A 24051-nucleotide genomic window follows, 5' to 3' on the forward strand; every position below is an offset into this window, starting at 1 on the left:
CAGAGACGCACACACCCCTACTCATCACTCCTGCAGAACAACACCGCTTTAAAAGCATTGAGATCCTCGCTATAGTTATTTCCCCTTCTGAGTAAATTCAGACGAGTTGTGGAATATAAGACACATTCATTAACTAACACGATTTATAAAAAAAGCTGCGAATTAAATTAATATGGTAAATAGTACCCTCCCTTTCTCGCATCTCATTAACTGAGTCCCGTCGTAGCTCTAGGTGAAGCTGCCTCTCTGCCATACTGAAGCAGGTGTCCAACATGGCGAACACTGGCAGCGGCTCTCTCGCGACTATTTTCTTTTTATTCATGTTTCAAGCGGCTCTTCTTAAAGGTAGGACTTTTCCTTTGATGTCTAAATGGAATACACACTTTCCTCTCATATTTCCATGGATGTAGATGGAGGAGTGTGATTTCATCAGCGTACTGGGCAATTTTTTAACGTGCGCGGCAGAGCATTTGGATGTATGATGTTGTTGAGCAAGTAAGAAAACATAACTGTCCATAAAGTTGAAATACAGAATAGAAAGAGCAGATGTATGTGTCTGCCGTGTATAGTAACAGATACGCTGCCTAGGAATACATCACTTTGGTCAGCTCACCATTATAAATCGCTTTGCCGCTGCACAGCTGGCAACTCTTTAATGTAGCCAATTCTGTTGTGAAAAGACACAGCGTGGTCTTTTGGCGCTCAGAAGGCACAGATAGATACATTTGACATGCTTAAATGGGTGTTTGTTTGGTCATTTAGCTAGCTTGGTTACTTTAGTGGCATATTGTTTATAACGGAGCCTGGACTGCTGTAAATCACAGAAAACAGCGGTGCGTTAAAGTGGAATATGCAGCAGCCCTGCCAACGTGCAGTTTGAGGAAACGCTACAGCAAACTCCATTCAAAGCTCTAATAATTTAATTGGACGCCCTTCAGTCACAGATTCATACACAATAGAACGTAACTCATAACATATCGATAATACTGTGGCGTTTTGATAAATTCGGCGTCAAGGTAACTCGCGAATCAGCAGTTATTTTCCATTTAAACTTAGTTTTTTAGAATTCGTTCACTATCGGCCACCCCGCTGAATTTCGGTGGTTTGACTCAGAAAGACGTGCGAATCTTTTATAAAAGTTGTCATTTTAGTGAAACGTGTGCTATTCGGTGTTTTGGATGTTTGCCGAAGTGAAAAGCATCTTAGAGTGGTCCACACTCTGTCTTCTATTACCTCCTAATACGTTTGTACTCTTGCGGGTAAACAATAGAAGATTAATTTGCCTGAGTTTCCAATAGCGTTCCGGGCTGTGTTTTCGTGATATGGGGACTGGATTCGCATTAGCATCGTGCATTGAAACGAAAGGTTCGCGCGGGTGTAGTAATCTGAGTCCGACGCTTTTAGATAAAGCTCGTGATGGTGAAAACTGCGACATGAATTGTATGCGCTTTTGGAATTTGAGTGATATTTGCGAGTTGGTGGGCTGCAGGAACACGTGAAATTTACCAGACTAAGATGGGATAAAGTATTGTTTACGTATGATGTCAGTATGAAGTCAGCGTAGGTCGTGCCCTAGTGAGGGATGCACATTCGGTTTGGTTGTTATCTTTGCGCATTGATACGATGACGATGTAGCATATAGTGCAATTATAGTAACGTTAGTCGGCGCAACGCACCCCCCACAGCAAGCGCATGCTGTTACAAACTAGAAACCTGTTCAAATAGGTTACACAGTTATATAACTGGCTAAACTAAGGCTTTGTGGTGAATTTCAGCACAGTTGCTGTGCCGTTTCACCCTCTCGTTATATCACGTCAAGTCAGTTCTGTCATGCATGATTACGAACAAAGTTATCAAGCTGCTCTTCATAAGAATATAAACCTTCTTTTTCATGCTGAGTTCGAGCCTCTAATGGTGAGAGAAAAAGGGAGGCAAATGTCGCCTTTTGTCACAGTGTGGATTGCCCACCAGACTTTAATCCATTACAACGTTTATCCATTAAAATGGATGTTTTTTTTTTTTTTCATGCGGTAAGTAATTTAAACAGTCCTATAAAACAAATTAAACTAGACAAGGTTCTTGTTGATCTTTGGACAGTGGGCAGTGCTGCTGTACCTTCATGGAAATGGCTCCACTGATTTCAAACAAAGCTCAGGCCGTGCTTGCACAAACCACATCAATTATTTACCTCCACACAGGATCACATTGTGCTAAGCATTGCAGGATGCTTTTTTTTTTTTTTTTTTTCACTCAATGCAAATAAATGGAAGTTGGTAAGGGGAATTGCTTTGCAGTCAGAGAGAAGGCTGCATTAATTAATTTCACCCTGACTATAAGTTCCATTTTGGCACACAGGCTCGCCTCATACGGTTATCAAATCACACAAGTGCTCCAGATGAAATAGATTTATGAGAACGCATTCACAGTTCACTGCATTCGACTGCCGTGGCTCTTGTTTCAGATGACTCTCTAGAGATAACTATCATCCTTTTGTAAATAAACTAATACATGATTAGTTTTATACAATTTGTCAGTCATTGGTGTGTGTGTGTGTGTGTATGTATGTATGTGTATATATATATATATATATATATATATATTAAAAAAAAAAACCTTTTCAACTGACTCAAACACGAAGTAGGGATTTACCGGGCATATGTCTTAAACAGTGCACGTATTTCACACAATCCTTGTGTATTTGAATAAATAGTAATTGACTTAGGTGATGTTAATATTTCTTTAAAGGTAAGGGGCTCTACCTGAGAACTGAGATGGCCATCGCTATTTTTAAACATCAAAGGAAAATATAATTTCATTATGGTAAGAGAGAACATGCACTGTAAAACAAATTGTTACCGAAAGTACTAATATATAAGCACACACATGTAGCCTAATAACATTTGTATATTGTGTATCTTAAGTCTGCACAGAATAGTAATAGACTGATTGCAGTCATTAGTTTGACTTCTACAAATAAGTTTGACTTTGAATTGGTTGTGACGGTGACATTTCTCATTTAGATTCTCTGCCTACATTATTTTTTGTAGTGGTAGTAGTGAGGGCACTTTTCTGTTTAGGTTGCTGTTCATGAAATGTATTTTGTTAAAGATGTAAGAATAATCCCAAAGAATCTAATAATAACTAATAACAGTGATAATCATGCAATCCTATAGTGGTTGCAACTACCATGCAGGCATACCTTGTATCCTGTAAATTATGAATGCTGTAATATAATTTAAAAAGTATGTCATTTAGTCATCTTTATGCAATTCTGTTATGATTCTGCATACACATATTTAGTACGTCCCAATTTTAATGCAGATTCTACAGAGCAGGAGCATGGTACTTTACAGGTATTATTAAAGAGTGCTAACGCAGCACGCTCTGATCACAAGCTTACTGAGACTCCAATCCCATCAGTTTTACTGAGAAGCATTTTTGCTTACATTTTTTTTCTCCAAATTATGCAACTGTGACAGTGCAAGTGTCAGCAGGGGATGTATGTGTTTGAATGCAGGGAAAATGTTACATATGACAAGTTAATAAATGTAGGTATGGTAAGTGTATGGATGACTTAAACATTACCTTTAGTTCTCTTCTCGGTTTACACGGTTCCTGTGAGTTTGATCTTGGATACTTGTTATGTTTCTTATCTACTGTATGTCTCTTGAAGTTGCGGTGGCTAGATTTAAGCATTGCCAAAGAATCCAACACATTTCCATGGGCCAACACATTCTCACTACATTTTAGGAAAAGAAGAACGGGACAGTTGGGTTTAGGAAAGGAAGAACGGGACAGTTGGGTTTAGGAAAGGAAGAACGGGACAGTTGGGTTTAGGAAAGGAAGAACGGGACAGTTGGGTTTAGGAAAGGAAGAACGGGACAGTTGGGTTTAGGAAAGGAAGAAAGCGACAATTGGGTTTAGGAAAAGTGACATGCAGGACTTTCACCCCTGTGTTGTTTGACCCAACCAGCCACCCTACCTTTCATACTACTCCCTACCGCTGTCGGAGTAGAATTAGATCACTTTGGAATTTCTACATTTTTGTGGTATGGAGTTACTCCATCTACTTCTGGCATTGTTGGATCTTTGTTAACTGACGTACAGCATGCTGTACAGAATGATTGATTAATCTTGTTCTTTTTTTATATGCAGTATAAAGCCTGATATATTGCGTAACTGCATGCATTATTTTCATTAGTGGTTATTGGCCTGAGTTCACAGTTTACTCTTTAATTTTATCTCTGATGATTACTGAAGTATGTAAACTGAAGGGTGCATGGACAGCCATATTTCTCCTACTACCTCATTGTGATGAATGCAGGATCATTCTAAACTGTACCAATATGATAGCCTGACAAGCCAGACCCACAACAAGATGTTGGGTCTGGGAACTCACCATTGGCAGGGCTCAATCCGAGAGGCGGGATAAATGGTTGTCTTTCAAATTCCCTCTGCACGCAATAGGATAGTGCTACAACCAATCAGAGCAACGCTAGTTGATGGATTAAACTTTTGCCGTATCCGGTCGGCAAAACTCCGAACACATCTTACTTTTTTAAGAATGACTTCGGTGCCGCTCTTTGTTCTTTTCTCAAAGAAAAGCTTAACTCCAAGTCTTCCAGAGTCGCGGCCAAAGCCGATTCCAAAGACCGCTGTTCACCAGCAGCAGCAGCCATCTTCTTTGTTTTCAAGTAGCAGGGAATTCACGCGGAACCGTCGCAACTCTGCCGTCATTATGTTAAGCCCGCCCACCGACTCTATACACAATGTGATTGGCCTGACTAGAGTTTGGTTTTTCCAGCTCGCAAGCCAACGGAGAGTTGCTAGACTGACCCTGGCTGCAAATTACATTTGCTGCCGCTAGGGTGCGTCTAGATTTCTAGGCTACCAATATATGAGGGATATCACTTAATCAGAGAAAAGTCATTTGGCTGAGTTTCCCTAAAAATCTATGATGGTGCACATGAAAAGCCAAAGAAACAAACAAACCATGGTTATATTCCTCAATGCCAGGTGTTAAGTACGAAAAATTCATGTGCTGTAACGACACTAGTGTGGACAAATTTCAAAAGATATGGTCCTTAATTGGGACACCCTTATCTGGCACATTTCACTCTGCATTTTTCTCATCTTGTTTACTGGTTGTAAAGAATCTCCATGCTGCAAAAAGGTTTTCTCACAGCAGATGACGTTTGTTGTCCAAAAGTGCATATCATCGCAAATATCGGTTGCATCTGAAGCAGATTTGTCAATTTGTGAATAGCATGTACTGTACAGTATGGGTGCTAAAGAGCTCTATTGGTGCTGTTATGGCTGCAGAGTTTCATTGGAGTTTTAGAGTTCCGTAATGATCTATACAAATAATTTTTTTCTTTTGCCCTGACAAAAATCATTGACTGAATAGATAATGTATTTCCTTGGAAAAAAAAAAAAAAAAAGTTATAAATTGCCATTTCAGTTTATCACTGTGAACCAGCACAAAACATTGACTACGGGCAGCTTCCGTTACAAAAAACAGCCTTTATTAGACTCCGTTGAATCCTCCACACAGCGTGGTTTGGCTCTGAGTCAGGCTGGTAGAAGCCCTGGTGATGGAAAACAGGTGTGGAAATGGACTTGTTCTCCCTCTGTGCCCCCCAGCAGCCTCTCCAGCTGTAATGAAGAACAATGGCTTTATTCCTGAAGGGAGGGGACCCAAGTGACCCCCCCCTTCTCCTCCTCCTCCTCCTGCCCAAGCCAGTCTACGGTGACTCTGCTGGCAAGCCAACAGATGACTGGGCTGGGTCGCATCTGGCCTCTGTGCACTTAGTGTAATCAAAGAGAGGAGGAAAAAAAAAAAAGGTTTATGGCCTACTTGTTAGTGAGCCGTCGACTGATGGGATGTCAAGTAAGCACCCTCCGGTTCCAAATCTCTCGAGGGTTGGAAAGGGGGTGGGCGTGGGCAGCAATCTGCCATTCTGAACGCAGCCTATTGGCCTAGGTATCGACTTAGACTGGGCTGTACAGTTTGACAATCTGGCTGTGAAATGAGTCAAATTCAAAAGACGTTTGAATATTTATGATCACATTTACATAATGTTGATGTACAAAAGGCTACTGAGGTGAATGCAAATATTTTCCAAACCTCACTTGTAGAAGTCTTGTCCAGCCAGGCGCCTCTAGCAAGCATGTACTATAAACAAATGCAGACTAGTTTAAATAATCAGCAAATCACTTAAAGAGCAAGAACGACGGAGAATGACATCCTAAGGCGCTAAGGCATGACACGCCTCTGATGCATTTATTCAGGGATTAAAGTAAACCTGTCGTGCATGCAGCACTTTTTCACTTCACGTCATGGCCAGCTTTATTCAACACACAAAAATTACTCCGCCAGTTAGAATGTGAAGGGGCACTCTGTGATTTTTTTTTTTTTTTTTTACACATCAAGATCAGTTTACTCGTTATGGTTACTGCTGCACAGACAGTAAAAAACGTTGTACGATGTCTTTTGTGGCTCTGGAGGAGCTTTTGTGAAGTCTGAGAAAATATCCCTGATGATGTCTTCAGGGTTTTCTCAGCTTGGGCTGGGACAAACTTGTGACAAGAGGTTTGTAAGACATCAGCAGGTTTTGGAGCTTGACCCATACCAGAGACTACAAGTCAGAATAACTCAGCCTCTACTATCTCGTTATGGAGACATTTTTTTTTTTTATATCAGTCTCTTGACAGTCTCCCAGCTTTATGAAAGCTCAATGCAACATCAAATGAAGTCATTTTTTGGCTAGATTTGGCTTGTCAGAGGAATTCTATGATCAGTCCTTCCAGAAAAATGTTTTGTGATTGTTGCGGGCAAAGATCCTTGATTGTGCGGCACGTTTTCTTAAGAAATGCGATGGAATATGCGGGATATTTATCGGGGAACTTGCAAAAATTGCGGTTTCGTCATGGCGGGGTTTGCAGCTTTTCGGTGATGTTCATGTCGCGTAATTACGTCACTTCTTAACGTTCCCATGGCAACAGGGGAAAATGGCTGCTCTTGTGTGAAGTAAACGCAACATTTTTCAACTTTCTGCTAAGATATATGTGACTTTTTTGCAACGAAAACGCGCAGATTATGAACTCATGCAAGCCCCGCATATTTTGCACGGAAATCGGCAATTTATGCGGCGAAAGTGCGGCGTATTTGAAAAAATGCGGCCCCCGCATAAATATGTGGACTTTGGCTGATTATGCATTGAATTATGCGATCGCATAATCGTGTTTTTCTGGAGGGACTGTATGATGAATGTACAACACACTGTGGTACTGTGTGACGCTGGCTGTACAGTTATCAGATGTAGACACCCCATGAGCATTAAATCCATCAGTACAGGTTTTAATATTAGCCCCTGTAACTACAGACATAGATATATTGGTGACCAAGATGCAATTACAGATCAGTTCAAACAAGTCAGACCAATGTCCAGTTTTAGTGTCGTTTGTGCTAAATGCATACTCTATAGGACTTTAGCACTTCCTCCCTCTGACACTTCCGTATACCCCCGTCACTTCTCTCAATGATCCTGCTAATATTTTGAACCTTTACTATATTAAGTCAGTGCAGCTGTCGTCTTTGGGGAGGATTGACTTTTCTCTTTTTGAACAAAATGTTTCTTAGTGATCACTTGCTGCTTTTCTCTCCTGTCTGTGTTACAGCACCGCCACGGCTCAACTGTCACAGTTGGAAACCATGATTGGCTGTGCTGCGCTACGTCATGCATACAAAAACACGCGATGGGTCAAAACGGCGAGACAGCTGACGGCTTACTCTCTGTCGATTTAAGCAGTTGTATAGAGTAAGGTTAAATGAATTTAAATTCAGACCTCATCAGACTCTTGGTGTCTTCTCTGGTAGTCTATGTCCACGACGTTGCACTTCCGGGATTGCTCCGTCGCCGCCCGAAATTCCGCCGGATGTCCCTCATTAAGGCCGGATCACCGTTACCTTGGGCTTTCTTTGTGTTGTAATTTTAAACTCCGGTGGATTAATGAGGACTATGTTTACAGTTTCCTCTGTGTTGATAGCATAGTGGCGGTCTGCCACGGTAACATTTCCAGCGCCACGGTATCAGAAATAGGGCAGACGCACAACAGGGTTTCCGCTATGTACACCGCGCACCGCTCCATCAGCTGTTTATGAAAAGTCATAAAGTCGTAGCGCCATCTGCTCTACTGAACTCAAGCGAACTGTCATCCGCTCTCTCTCCCCCTAGGGTGAGCAGAGCAACTGGAGCCGTGACAGGACGTCATCACTCGCAAAGTTATGGCAACCAAATAAACAACGGGGCGAGTACTACTTCACTCAATAAGTGATTAACAGCGACGAAAGCCGCGACATGAAATCCGCACTCACACCCGTGAAATATGACAGCTACAGTTTATTGGAAAATAGCATTGTGATGAATTTACTGTCCCAGACCCCAGATGAGACAAGAAGCTAACGTTAGCCACGCTGCTGTGACGGCCCCTCCTATCTCTGACTCGCCGCTGCAGGAGTCTGTGTGTATTCCTCCGACAAAACCGTTTTCCAGGTTAGTGGGGGTGCATACCGCTCAAAACCAACATGAAAAATGTAGCTAGTAATGTTCACTCAGCATTTGTTTTGTTGTTAAACTGTGTGTAAAATGAGCGGTGACGTTAAATCACCCTACGGTACCGTCTATTTTCTGGATGGTTTCAAGGTAACGGTCAGTAGCTTACATTAGCAGATAAGCCCCCCCCCACCACCGCTGAAAAGAATTCTAGCGGAAACACTGGGTTAACTGCTCCTCAGATCTCTGCAGGGTAAATCCAGACAGCTAGCTAGGCTATTTTGTAGCGGCACCGTGGCTCCATCCAGCGCCGCCCTAGATGATTGTGATTGGTTTAAAGAAATGCCAATAAACCAGAGTACGTTTTTCTCCCATCCCGGCATGCTGCGTGGACTCGGCCCACCATCGTCCGCAGCGCTGTGGAGGAAGGTCTGGCAATGCGAGACTACTTCTCTGGTGACTCTCTACTGGCCGGTATTGCTGCCATCCTCACTTGTTGCTGTTTTCAAGGGCTTTTCCCGTTTTGTCTTTTCAATCTCACACAACAATTCCATTATTTGAATTTACTGTTCCAAAAATGGAAATGTTGTCACAGGGTTGTAATTTAAAATCATTGTTGGGTCAGGTCAGTTAGTCTGCACTTTTGTCTAGAGCTTTTATCTTGACAACTTCAGGCCAGATTACCATTTGTTTTGGATTTTAATGACCCCCAGAGCATGAGTCTCTGTTAGTTTGGTAACCACCCGGCGAATCCTCTTGTGCTTCCATCAGGAACCTTAGGACAACTGATGGAGTACAGTGTAGTATTTGGTCATTGGACATTATTTAGAAACAGTGGCCCCTGCAGCAGCTGGGTTCCAATTTAATTTCTTGCTGTCTAACAATATCACATCAAAATCACACAATAGTGCTGCCTGGGCTACCTTTTTAAAAACTGCATTTGTGGAATTTAAATTGGCAAACCACGGCTCCTTCAAAGTCAACTGTTGATCTGATTTCATCAGCAGGCTGTCCACTAGAATCTAAGATCCACCGTAAAAGAGTCTTCTCACTCAACTTGAGTTTTTATTCTCTCTCATGGAGAAACGATGGGAAAAAAACCCAACTGTGACCTTTTTATTGTGAAGCCCAAGGAGGAGCCCTAGCAACATCAGAAAGCAGCCTCAGGCAGGTGGATCTGCCCACAAACACTGACAACTGGGTTTACACACACACACACACACACACACACACACACACACACACACACACGTATGATCCCAAGCCCCCTCCCAAAAAAGAAATATCCAATTTCATGAGAAACAATGTGACTACAGGAAAAAAAAGAACTACATACATTTAAAAAAAAATTTTATAAAGAATTTTTGGAGCATCTTAGGCCTTTATTTTTATAGGACATGAAAGTGGAGAGAAGGGGGGGAATGACATGCAGGAAAGGGCTGCATGTCGGGGTTGAACCTGCGGCCGCTGCGTCGAGCAGTAAACCTCTATATATGGGCGCGCTCTACCAGGTGAGCTACCCAGGCGCCCGGTAAATTGTTGGAGTCTGATGAAAAATACACTTTGATTTAAGAAGGCACATTGTTTTTACTAATGTAAATATGATAATGGCTACTGTTGTAGCATTAATGCTTGCAATTATAAAAGAGGTTGAAATAAATGCAGTCCTTTCCTAACGCAGTTCAGCCCTGTGGACTTTTTTCGCCACATTCATAGTGCCGCTGGCTGAATACACACTCGATTCAATTGTTGTTTAGTTGTTAACAATCTACATGCCATACGTTCCCAATACTGGCCTTTGTTTAACAATCTGCAGAGAGAATAAGCTATTTATTGGGAACAAGGTTATATTAGAGGCAGGCAGTAATTTTTTTTCTTATCCTCGGTTAGTGGAAACCCAACACTTCCGCCATGTATGTTTACCTGTTGTTTAGATATATTCACTACAATGCACATTTTCACAGCACCAATTCCATAAGAACAACAATTGAGTCATGTTAATTATTATAATTGTCTCCACTTTGCTGTTTTTGGATCTCTGTTAAGGTACCGTGGCATAATCCCTTTTTTTGAGGGTGTTGAGTTTCATTGATGGTAGCTTAACAGCAATAAATGATGGCTTAGTGGAAGGAATTTGAAATAATAATTGAATTAAAACAAACTATTTCTGCAAAAAAGAGAAACTCAGAGTAACAGACTGGTCAATTGGTAAGTGGTTAAGTATATATGCGTTTTGTGAATCAACTCATTGATAAATTGACAAATGATTTCAGCCATAGTGTGGATGGTCATGTCAAGGACACTGGAGCAGTACAAACAGTGTCTGAAATTAACTTTTTGACTCACCGGCCAAGTTGGCGGGTAGATGAAAAAACACACACGGACACACAAAAACACTGGCACACACACAACACACAAACACTGGCACACACTCACACACACACAGAGAGAGAGAGAGAGAGAGAGAGAGAGAGATTATCGTTGGGGTTGCAAGTCCTGCTGGTAGGGATGTTAATGATTAACCGTAAACCGACAATAGGATTTTTGACTGATTTTAGCTAGTTAAACCAATATTAATAAAAAAAAAGTAAAGTTTTAAAAACGTCTTTTGCATGATAAAAATGTAAATAACTTAACTGCTAATGAACTTGCTAGTCCTAACTTTGAACGAGCAAGTTGCGTTTTAAGCTCCTCTTTTTTTTTTTTTTTTCTGCTTGTGGAGCGCTACGTGACACATGAAACTACATTGATGAGGACCGGCGGGATAAATTGGCCGTCTGAGAATATACCAGGCAGACACGCAGCTGACAATCTGCCGGTGGAGGCGCTGGAGACAGGCTCGTTAATACACGCCGCAGGCTGCTGTGGACGTGTGTCAGTCCTGCAAGCGGTATCAGGAAAGTGGCTGCATGTGTCCGACAATGCACAGAACATCAACACCGGTACAAGCCTACAGCTGTCCGCGGACACGCAGTGTGGAAAGTGTGTCAGAACCTCCCGGACGGGTGAACTGAGACTCCGTTTCCAGCTTGGCGGTCAACGGTTAATGATCGGTTAACATTTAAATTCATTGTGCTTTCTTTTGGAAGGCTGGCTGCCAAAATCGCCACTTACTAGCTAATTGATTAGCCTGAGGTAAACGCTAGCTATCAGGAAACATAAGTGACGTGGTGGCTGGCGTCTGGTGCGTGCGCCAGTGTTTGTGTGTCGGCCCGCCCCTGCAAAACTCCTACATGCAGACAGCAGAGGAATAGAAGAAAGTAGCTGCACCTTCACCAAAATGAAGACTGAAAAACAGAACTATTTGGGTACAAACATTTAGTCGCCATGTGGCGGATAGCCCTCGCCAAACCGCAAATGTACCCGCGACTGGCGAGTGTTAATTTCGGAACCCTGAGTACGAAGAGTAAGAAAATGTGCAAGCCCTACAACACAAGTGCGTGGTTGACTAATCTAATCTGTAGTCCCAAGTGAGCCATTGTCAGTCACAGCAAGAAATGTTTTCCGTTTTGGTCTTTTTGAATTTACAAAAAGACAACAAGTGGCCCTTTGATTGCTCTTTCCCTCCAGTTTGAGGCCTTCATCATCTTGCTCTGCTGTGGAGTCACAGGGAGGCATCGCTTGCTGTAATTGGGCCCATTTTGCCTGCATTCATAGATACAATGCCAAGTTCAACAATGAATGAATAAGGAATCAATGCATATCATTTGTGCTTTCAACCAAATAAACAATACAGCTGGTGTTCTGCTGTAATCATCGGAGGGGAAATGAATGCCCTTCTGAATACAATACAGGTATGCATCAGCCATCGCAGCACAGTAGGCTTGAGTGATCAGGGTTCTCCCATCTTTCATTATACATAACACTCCAGCTTGTATTACATTTCAGTGAATCTGCTCCTGATGAGACCCTTCAGGCTGTTTCACTGTCTTGCATGGAACTGGATCACTTCACCCCACTGTGCTCAGTTACCGTACTTTGTATCATCTATTGTAACTCTGTATTGACTGATTCTTTCAGCACTAATGCCTGACAACTGCTGCACAATAATGCACCATCTCATTTTCTTTGTGTCCTAGTTGGATGATGCAGACGGAAATCTTACCTGCCAAACAATGGGGCAATGCGATGCGCAGAAATTGTAGATTGTAAACCTGTGAAGTACCACTTAATTCCATTTAGTATTACAATCGGATTCACTTTTGCGTGAAAAAGAACTGGTAATAACACAAATGATACCTTCCTGAGTCATTTCGTTTTCCACTTGTCCTTTTCACAGGCCGTATAAGTATCTTGTATGTAGGGTGTTTCTTCAGAAAGGACATTTTTACTATTATTGTAGTTGACCTTTTTAACACACACCCGTTGGTTGAGCCTGGCTCAACTTTTGCTGCAATGTCGTATAGGCCTGCATGATACATCGCGATCTCAATTCACCCCTGTTCGCGATTACATTTTTAAATGACTTCGATTTTTATTTTTTTTCTCCTTCAATAATTTATTGAAAGCATTTGACATGTTTTAATTATGTAAAGACATGTTCAAGGACTTCATATAGAGCCTGTATCAGGGCCATATTTAGTTCAATGTGTTATATGTCACTATTTCTGGTAGCCTACTGTACTTAAATGGCCAGTATGTACATTATTTTCTTTTTTCATTGAAGCCTCTATGTGTACAGGCTTTTGGTGATGTGCTATAGGTGCCAAAAAAAAAAATCTGTTTGGTACTGCCAATTTGTTTTGTTTTGTCATGGTTCATGTGTGCGATAAACATTACACTTTGTAAGAAAAAAATCGTGGCAGAGAATCATATCATCAATTCTAAGCTAAAAAGTAGGCCTAATGTCGTATCATCTGACAATAGACAGTGTTGGCCAATCACACGGGTGGAAGTGCACATTTAAGGTAGAATAGTTATGAATGTGAATGGGCTAGTTCTAGGGTTTACCTTGTGACTGACGGTGCTGTTTTTCATCACTACACCCCGTACAGTTTCAGTCGTACACTCTGCTGTGCATTGTACCGTGATTACTTGAATTACTGGCATTCTTTTATTCAATTGAGTACAATGACAGAACAAGCGATGTCAATACTACTATATATTACGTGATATATTCATGTAACTTGTCAAAACCCTAGCAGCCGGTTCTACATAGCGAGAGCATCCTGCGGGTGTAACAGAGTAGGTAATAAGATGCTCTTCCAAAGCGAAAAATAACGACACCTTACATGAGTTGATCACTATGTTGGTTCTGTTACCAATATAAAGAGTTAAAGCAGAAATGGCATGTTGGCATCAGAAATGGATTATTTTGCCCAGCGAGTCTGTTCAACATTTAGAGCATAAGAATTGGCAGCAAACCTCTTATTGATGAAGACTATAAAGGTTCAATGTGATCTTAGGGTTTTCCTGACTCACAAATCGCCTTTGATGCAATTCTATGCTTGCGGTGCTTACTGCTGCAAGCCAAGGCTCTCTGCAGTTTGGCCCTGTAAAATCTAGTATTTCTCCATGGAGATTTGGCTGTGACTGAGTAGCGATGTGTGTGTATATATGACTTATACGTATTGATTCGATGTTGTCTTCTATAACAGATCATTTACAGAATACATGGGCACTTTTACAGAAGAAGTAACATGTTCATCAAAACACTAAGGCATGTCAAGACCGTAGACCATTGTATACATTATAAAACCATTTTTTAACCACTCGCCACAGATTGAAATCTAAGCAGTGTTTATTTACACTTTGGGCATGTGTCTCTTACTGGAAATAGGTGTACATTTGGTTTGTTTATTTCCCGGAACACAAGTAATCAGGCCCTGGAAACAACAGTATTTCAGCAAGTAGGACAAACCACCCCCTGCTCTCCGTCAGCCTCTGATCTGACAGACTTTGAATCCAGTTAACTGTGTATGTCCTCTTGCGCTTTTGCTTGAAGAAAGCATGCAGTAACATTCCAAATGTATGAATATTTTAAATTAATCCCTCCTATAAACAACAGCAACAAAAAAAACAATCCTGCATTTTGGTGGTATGTTCTTTTCTTTTTGTCCCATAGAAAGGTGCCCACAGAAAACCATTGATTAGATTTATTAGTTCTTAGATAGCGGCAAAGGAGTTTGATAGCAGAACATATTTTTCAGTTGTCTTGTATCTGGTTTTGGTTTTACTTTGTAACAATCAAAAAGCAAGTTCTTCTTTAGATCCACCCTCCAGCGGTCGCACTGAACGAGCACTCGGGGAGAAATCGCTTCCTGCGGGAGGTACAGATACCTATTTGTCCACCAACAGTAGCAAAAGCAGAGTGCCTGCACACAACGGTAATGGACAGGCAACACTTGGAATCCAGGCCTTTTTGCCAGGTCATGGCTCTTTGCTGTCTGACCTCAGGACAAGCTTTTATGCTGAAACTGTTGTCCATCCTTCCATCCATTACAAGTTCTTTGGGAGCGGGACTGTGTGTGGGCATTGGGATTTCTCCATGAGTTTTCCTTAGCCCAGCACTTAAAAAATAATGTCTGTGGGTGCCCGGATAGATCAGTTGGTAGAGCAGGCGCCCATATATAGAGGTTTACTCCTCGACGCAGCGGGCCCGGGTTCGACTCCGACCTGCGGCCCTTTGCTGCATGTCATTCCCCCCTCTCTCTCCGCTTTCATTTCTTCAGCTGTCACCTGTCATCAAAGGCCTAAAATGCCCAAAAAATAATCTTTAAAAAGAAAAAAAAAAGTCTGTACTTTTCTTCTAATTATTCTTAAACAGTAGACCAAATGCAGTGCAGCCAAAAGACACTTAGCTCTGCGTAGGAGGTGAAAGACTCTCTGTGAAAGGTAGGACATCACTAACTGAACTTGAAATAAATGAGGCAGATGGAGACAAAGTGTCTACAGTTGCACTAAAAAAAATCATCAAAGTCTGGGTAAAGCAAAATCAGTGATTTCGTTATAGACACATTATACATGGAAGAAAATCCTTGTGAAAAGACTGTAGTACTGAATTGTGGAGTTGGACTGTTTTTTTTTTTCCACCACTTCTGTGTCCAGGATGTTTTTGGGCAGCCTAAAATCATGGTTCAATGACACACTGGAGTCATCCTTAACATAAGCCCTCCCCTACTACATAAAAATGATGTTACTACTAACATTAGAGCTCACAGCGTCGATGTCTGTCGTTTACCCCCTGTTTGAGCGGTGCAAGTTTGCTACGTTCCGCAAGCTCTCTTAGCTCCTTCAGTCTAATAAATACATGGATAAACAACTCTGTTAAATGCCACAATCCACATAAACACAAGCAGAATAGCTGTAACTAATGTACTTTTCAGTCTTTTCCCAAACCACCTATAGCTCACAGCTTTGGGAGTGTGCTTTGTGCTGTCTGCCGCTGTGAAGTGGCACTCTTCTTCGTCTCTGGGTGTGTGTCTTACCATAGACTGTGTTTGCTACTGGGTTAGCTGCTAACGGTAGCCTGTTCCGCAGAGCGACACCCGTTCTCCCGCCAGGCAGTTGTGTGCTGTGCTATAGGCTGTGTGTGCTACTTAGAATATGTGCCAGTGAACTAACGAAGCTGCAATGAGAGTCTGCCGATGCCAGCGGCCCACGGCAGTGGCTCGTTCTTTGACTCGGCGCTTTTGGTGGACACGCCCCCAAGCATCCCAGAGCAGAGAATGCTGCTTTTGTTTCACGATTTTGAAACCAAGTTTTAGGCTACTTATGCAAGTTCTTTAATCATTCAAATTTGGCTGGGTGGTTAATAACATTTTTCTGTGGGGTGACAGACTCTGAACACTTTTGCTTTACCAGGACTTTAAATAACAATGAAGGTGACGTGACAGATTCATGGTATCTACAAAGTAAAAAGAGGACAGTGGTGTATTTATGTGTTGTGAGTCTTGAGAATTTACCCAACTCTTTACCTACTCCCCCAGCCCTAACATACTCAACTCAAGCAGTGGATCCAACTTTAAATGAGCTAAAAATGTTCAGTTGGAACATCAGTAAGCTACTCTTTATTTTAGGGTTTACTAAAAGTCGTTAAAAACACCATGGGAAGGGTATGTGTCTCCGACTGAAAAAAGGAATGAAAGGAAATGTTTGAACCCGGCCGGTTTTCCAAAGCAGTTCCTGATGCTTTGAAGTGTGTAGTATTTGTTGGGCTTCACTTGGCTGTCAGATTAATACCTTCTTGTCTGAAAATGAAAATGGGTGAAGGAGCAGTTAATCCACATGAGAATATTTTTTGAGGATGAGAAGCTGCGAGTCTAGCAAACTGTCTGCGCATTGATTGGTTGTCTGGCATTGCAGAGCTGACCTGACATGCCAGGATCATCTAATTTCCTCTACAGAGCTGATTGCTAAACAGAATCTTGGTTTATCGTGACATTTCTTCTTTGAGTTACAAGTTATGATGATACAATACCTGCAACATAAAGCTGAAGAAAATGTTACATTCTGAATCTGTGCATTTCAGGGGCCACTGACCTTTTGAAACCTTTTGTTTACTTGAGGTGGCATGGTTGTTTTCCATTAATAATTGATCAGTGATGAAATGATGTTTACTTTGGAGAAGGTAAATGTTGTCAGCTTCACCTACGTGCAGTGCCTTACAATAGTTATTTTGAAGCTAACTGGAGTGACGTAACCCAACATTACCAATATTGTTAAGCAGTACCATAGGCATTTATCAACACTCGAGGGGGGTGAAGCCAAGGAGACGGAAGTAGCAGTAGTAGAATTACAATATGGAGAAATATCCACATTTGCTATTTTTTTTTATATATTGTAAACTCAATTAACCACTAGCAGAATGGACCTGGTGAGTTTACATACAGTGACTTTAGTAGTTCATGATCCAAGCCTGTGGATTGTCAAATGGAAATCCATGGCTAACCACCACCTACATAGCCTTTATTGTAGCTGTTCCTATCACTGTACAGCCTCCATGTCAACTCTGGCCTGCTGAACAATGGTAGCGGAGGATGGTGCTTTGCTCCACATATATTACCTCCTACACCAGAATGATTGGCCAATAATTGTAGCTTAGAAGGCTCTATTAGTGCTTCTTGAAAGCCATTAAAAACACCATTATACCTCATATAGGAGGTCAGGCTTTTTCATATATCACAAGCCTGTGTTAAGTGAGGCAAGAATCTGCTCTTGTGCCAAGTTTATACTTAATCTTTAGGATCCAAAAGTCTCAAGACCTCCTATTTATTACAATAGAAAAAATGCACTTATTTGGCCTTACTTCTCAATCTGATTGTTCAACCGTAATTTGGTACAAATGAGGCTAATGTGTATGTACCTGTACATTCCAGACACCATAACATCCGAAACGTAAAACATACATTTTTTATTTTGAATTATTATCAATTAACTATTTCAGCACTAAACATTTTAATTATCGTTGTAATCATAGACTGTTAATATTAATGGTCAGCGCATGTGTGACGTCACCTATTGGTTTGTGGAGATCTGCTATCCGTCGTCAAGTTTGCCGTTACGGGTGAAGCCATCCTGGTTGCGGATGTGATGATAGACAAGACCATAATTAAAAAAAATGAACATCATTCTGTGTTGCAGAAGACTTAAAACTAGTGATTGAGACCATAAACTCATTATGAAAATGTTTACTGAGGTAATAAATCAAGTGATTTTATTTTTTTCACTTTTAATTTGTATAAATATACTGTGGTCGGTCAATAATATACAGTATTTTTATATATATATATATAAATAACAGTATAGTGTAAAAGAGCACATCAGACAGTAAAAATCAATTAATTGCGTCCTCTGTCACCCACAGATGGTGCCACTTCAATCTCTTTCCTATTTTGTCACGCTAATGTGCTGAAAGATGACAAGGGTGGGTCATTTCAGAACAAAAATAGCAAAGGCTGAGTGTGACGGCCATGTCAGTCTGCCTTCTATTTTGTCTCACTAATGTTGACAACTGACATCTGTGGATCATTTCAGAGGAAAAATTACAACAGTAGTAGACTGTGACTGCAAGGTTTGACTGCTACGTTTCCAAGATTGTATCTCCTACCATCTACCGTAATACTAAGATAAAACCTGAGCATTTTATGTGGTACTGTAACATATTGCCCATTAATTATATGGTGGTCACATTAATAATTTACCACTGTGAGCACTCCTCTTAAGTCCTAAAATGGCGGATCCCATCTGGACATTCATGCAAGAAGTGGATAAAAAGGTGAAGTGAACATACATTCTGAAAAATGTGAATGATTCTTTTTTGTAAATTGATTTTTGCTCAGGCATACAAGAAGTTCAGAGACCCCCATAATTAGTTACTTATTATGTTGTTGAAACCAACATGCTTCCAACTGATATACAAAGTATATCCTTCATGCCCCTTCATGTCACCTTTTGGTGTCCTGAGTTCTGTAGAAAGTTTACAGTTCAAAGGGTTTTCTTTAATGAAATTGATTCTAAGGACAGTGATTCATTACTGAACCAGGCAGAGACATTTGGGCTTTGAGTTCATGGTTGTTTTAATTAAATCTCAAAATTACCACAATTAATCAGCAGACAACAGGCTTGTTGAGTTCTTGGTTTAAAGCCCTCGCCTAACTTTACCCCTCACTTATTAAAGATGGCTGCAAAAGAACATTAATTCAAGTGAAGATTGAATAACCAAGCCTGTGATGGACTAAGCTCTACCTAATAATCATTTTTGGATACTGTAGGGGGGTGTGTGTGTGTGTGTGTGTGTGTGTGTGTGGGGCCTTGTTCCTTTCTCTGTGCTTTTCACGTACTTTTGTTGATTAGAGCTAGGTATTAAACCTCAACATTCATTTTATTTTTTGGAATTTACTAAAATATGTCTTTAGTCTTTAGTATCTGAAACATCAAGTAGTAAAACCTGGCATTTCATGTCTGGTCAGAATTTTTGTCTTCGGGTTTTATTTTTGAGAGTTTAGAATTTTAACCAAAATGTTGCCATTTTTTTATTCAGTCAAAAATATTTCTATTGCTACTTGTGTTAAGACACACCATTTTAGCACATCCACTCCTTTTTGTCAAATGAAAAACATGTTTATAATTAAAAAGGTACTGTATACAGTAAAGTATTTTGGTTGTGGTACTGAAATTCTAGTATTGACTGAAGCACTAAGATCAAAATCTGTCAAAAGACACCCAGCTCTTGACTGAATATGACTATAGCATGTATCTTAAGTGTTGCCATTCTTAGCTTTATAGATGCTGTTTTGTTTCCACATCCTGCTTGATTCGACACATAGCTCTTTCCCAAATTGACTGCTCCAATCAAATTCTTCCCTGGGCCCCAAAAACTCTTTGGGTGGGCCTGTCCTCTGTAGATATAGCTGCCCTGCATTTCTGCTAGAATATGAGCAGCATAACACATTGATGAATGCTGATTCATTAATTTGCTCAGCGCTCAAAGAATGGGAACAAGTCAATGTACCCCTGGCAATTCTGTCTGTCGGCCTGTTATCCAGACAAGCCGTAATGGCTCTAAAAAGAAATAGATTCTGTTGGTCAACTACTGACTGGAAAACTTTGTTGTATTGGGTTTGATTACTTTATAAAGCTAGATACCCATCACTGTTCACATGAGACTCCGACATTGCCACAAAGATTGAAGCTGCTGGGAGGAGAAGCAGTGTTTTGCAAAAGCTGACAGCCACTTTCTATATGATTTTTGAGTTGGTGCCAGCGAGTAATTTACCATGGCTTAGAGACTGACAATGCGTGTCCCACTGAAATTAATGAGCAGTTGGAACAATTGGGACATTGTTTAATGGAAGCTGAACTTGAGAAAAAAAAAGTGTGTAGTTGTCATTGCTGTTCATTTAGACAGTGAATGTTGAACTTTTTAAAGACATTTCTTTAGGTAGAGAGGTCGGTGTCCACTAACTATTTACTTAATAGTCGCTGTATCATAAGCCATCTTTAGAATGGCCCTAGCAACCATCAACGCCAATGAGGTACGGCTATGATGGGTTTGATGCACGCAGCTGCCCAAAGAATACACTGTATGTAGATTAATTGAAGTGCCAGTTCTGCAGTGTTGTCAATCCATAACAATACTATACCTATCATGCTGAAGCCTCAGTTACTACATAACTACTGGCTTTACTCAGCTGTAGCCAATGTACATAGACAGACCAGACAACTGGTAGATCACTCACGCATTGTTCCCCCCCCTAACCCAGCACGGCCCCACGTTGCAGGCTTCCTCTGAAGTTTTGTTTTATTAAAGTTCCTGCATGTATGGCAGCACAATCAGGCCCCCCTCAGAAACAAGGGGATTGTGGTGCACCCTGGCTACTCTTTGTGAATAATCAGTCAGGCCTGTGCCCTGTGGAGAGGCAGCCTGGTAATGTTCCCTACTCACACTGCCATCAATGCAGCATCACAATGTTGCTGCATGGAATAAATAGAGCATTAGTCAGACTCAGCTCTTCGTGCTGTTTTATACTACCTGCCAATGTGTATGCATAGCCTGCAGCTATCAGCAACAGCAAGGAAGTGTTGGGTGACTAAAACCTTTTTAAATGCTTACAACATATAGATATAATGTATAGAAAGTGGTACAAAATAACTAAAAAGTAAACTGTGTGCCATACAGTATATCAAACTTGGATTAAATTCAGATACCATATTTTCTTTTTTTGGTGCCTATGTATTTAAAGTGCCCATATTATGAAAAAAACACTTTCTGGGATTTGGGGTGTTCTTTTGTGTCTCTGGTGCTTCTACACGCATACAAACTTTGAAAAAAACCCATCCATGCTATTTAGAGTGAGATACGGTTTCTGAATGTGTCCTGCCTTCAGTCTCCGGGTGAGCTGTTCAAAATCGGCACGGCTTGTGACGTCACACGCCGAAATGAGCTAGCTAACCGCAACCGTTAGCTCGTAGCATTAGCATGCTAACGCTAATGCTAACGCTAGCATGCTAGCTCGTTCTCAATAGCAAAGCACTGCTACAACACACAAGTTCACCATAATCTACAAAAGAACTACTTACATGTGAGCCCTTGTTTAGAAGTCTCCCAGCTAATCCTGCCTTGTAACTGACCGAAGTTGGAGAAACGGCCTTTCTTTTACTGTAAACCATGTAAACCTATTCTGGTACAACCTTAAAATACAACTATGAACCTGAAAATGAACATAATATGGGCGCTTTAAGAAATGGACATATTTTACTTGGAATACTAAAATTGTACTCCCTTTCAGGGGACCTTAACCCAAAAAACGCTGCACAAACCCTGATTTACTTTTGATATTTATATCTAATCAGTTGCTGGCACTGCCAATCCCACTGAGAATCAACACATATTTACAGCTTTTAGCAGGTATCGGCTCATAGTTTTTTGTTTAAAGGTCCCATGGCATGAAAATGTCACTTTGAGTTTTTTTAACATTAATATGCGTTCCCCCCAGCCTGCCTATGGTCCCCCATTGGCTAGAAATGGCGATAGGTGTAAACCGAGCTCTGGGTATCCTGCTCTGCCTTTGAGAAAATGAAAGCTCAGATGGGCCAATCTGGAATCTTGCTGTCATAAGGAGCAAGGTTACCGCCCCTTTCTCTGCTTTGCCCGCCCAGAGAATTGGGCCCGCCCATGAGAAAGAGAGAGACATCATGGCTTGAAAACAAGCAATGTGGCAGTTGGTCAAGGCCACACCCCCACCCTCCACCTTGCTACAGACACAGATATGGCACATCCTAAGGAAAGCTCATTGTGGGGCTGGCTCTAGTGGCTGTAATTCTGCACCAAGGCTGAATTTCGGGAAAGAGACTTCAGATCCAGTATTAGGGGACCACTAAGGTCTATATAAAAGAGACTTCAGATACAGTATTAGGGGACCACTAAGGTCTATATAAAAGAGACTTCAGATACAGTATTAGGGGACCACTAAGGTCTATATAAAAGAGACTTCAGATACAGTATTAGGGGACCACTAAGGTCTATATAAAAGAGACTTCAGATACAGTATTAGGGGACCACTAAGGCCTATATAAAAGAGACTTCAGATACAGTGTTAGGGGACCACTAAGGTCTATGTAAAAGCATCCAAAGAGCACCATATCATGGGACCTTTAACAGTCCATGATGACTGAGTCCCCCTGGCTGTCTTTTAGAGAGAGAGAGAGAGAGAGAGAGAGAGATTTTCAATGTAAAACTACAATGTAGCCGACTCCAAAACAACCTGCAAAACCAGGCATGTACATTTAGGGTAAGGGTGCTTACCCAATGGTACGTCAGTCAGTGCATTTAAAGAACGATCGGACATAAACTAGGTGTCATCCGACTTCTTTTCATATCTATAAACAAAAACTGCATTGAGTCTATATAGAAATATATATTATGTAGACACAGCCAAACATTCACTATCCCAATGCTTCCATATTTAGATGCTTTATACGGGTTTGGATAACATATCCTGGCCCGTGCATGACTAGGATTATGCTGACTTCTCTACTCCCCAGGTTGAAATTAACCTATTACTAATAGGCTTCATACTGTTGCCAACTAATGAACTATTTTAAGGTCTGTTGGAGTGTGCAGTGTGTCATTGCAATAATAAACTACATCAGTTTTAATCTAAAAGTGTTCATTAAATATGTATTCATATCTTATTGGTTAATATTTCACAACCAAAAGCCAAAAAAGGGTTTCTTGAAAATTGGAGATTGAGATTGCTCATTAAATTAAAAGTGGCTTGATATACACTAGGCTAACTGTAGACTATGCTGTATACATACCATAAATATGTGGACCTCCAAACATTACATCCATACAGTATGTGGTTGTTAAAAATGACATTTCAGCACCACATACATGAATATGCTACTATAACAGCCTCCATTCTTTTGGGAAGCCACAAGATTTTGGACCCGGCTGAAGGTTTGCCACCATTCAGCAAATAGCGTTAGAGAGGTCGGCCACTGATGTTGACTGATAAAACCTGGTTTGCAGTCGGCGATCCACTTCCTCCAATAGGTGCTACACATGGCTAAAGCACATTGTTTAAAATGGAACTGTATGCCGTAGCATTCAGATTTTACTTCATTGGAACTAAGGGGCCTACCCCAAATCATGATCAAAAGCTCCACAAAAACACAAAAGTAAGGGGACCGGTGTGTTCACATTCTTTTGACCATATACCAAGAATACATTTGGTTTTGTTTATTCCATGTGATCTGAATTTTCTGCCGTCTTTAATTGTGTATTTTTGTTTTTAGGTTTGGTTTGTTTAGCTTTACATGGTCCCATCTGAAGAAGATTGTGAATATTTTGAATCCTACCCCTAATTGTTAACTTAATTCCACTCCCTGTCGATTGTATCCAAGTGTCATGAGCTTTAGTGCTATTACTTGCGTGATACAATTGCACAACATTGCCCCCATGCTAAAACCTTGCTTGAGACTTGAGACCAAATTATCCAAAGGAAACCATGAAGGTTTTAAATAAACCTTTGCAAAGATACTTGTTATGAAT

The 24051-nt window shown here is 41.0% G+C and overlaps 1 protein-coding gene across 2 annotated transcripts in view; it reads left to right on the forward strand.

The window, feature by feature from the left end:
* Positions 1-234: 234 nt before the first annotated feature.
* Positions 235-24051, forward strand: part of cadm1a (cell adhesion molecule 1a) — a 404039-nt gene continuing 380222 nt past the window's right edge. For both annotated transcript variants that reach the window (XM_078266264.1, XM_078266265.1), the window contains exon 1: positions 235-345. In XM_078266264.1, coding sequence (XP_078122390.1) covers positions 273-345 — 73 coding nt within the window. In that variant the 5' untranslated portion in view covers positions 235-272. The remainder of the gene's footprint in view (positions 346-24051) is intronic.

This window comes from Sander vitreus, chromosome 13 (assembly GCF_031162955.1).
Source record: "Sander vitreus isolate 19-12246 chromosome 13, sanVit1, whole genome shotgun sequence".
Lineage (NCBI taxonomy): Eukaryota > Metazoa > Chordata > Actinopteri > Perciformes > Percidae > Sander > Sander vitreus.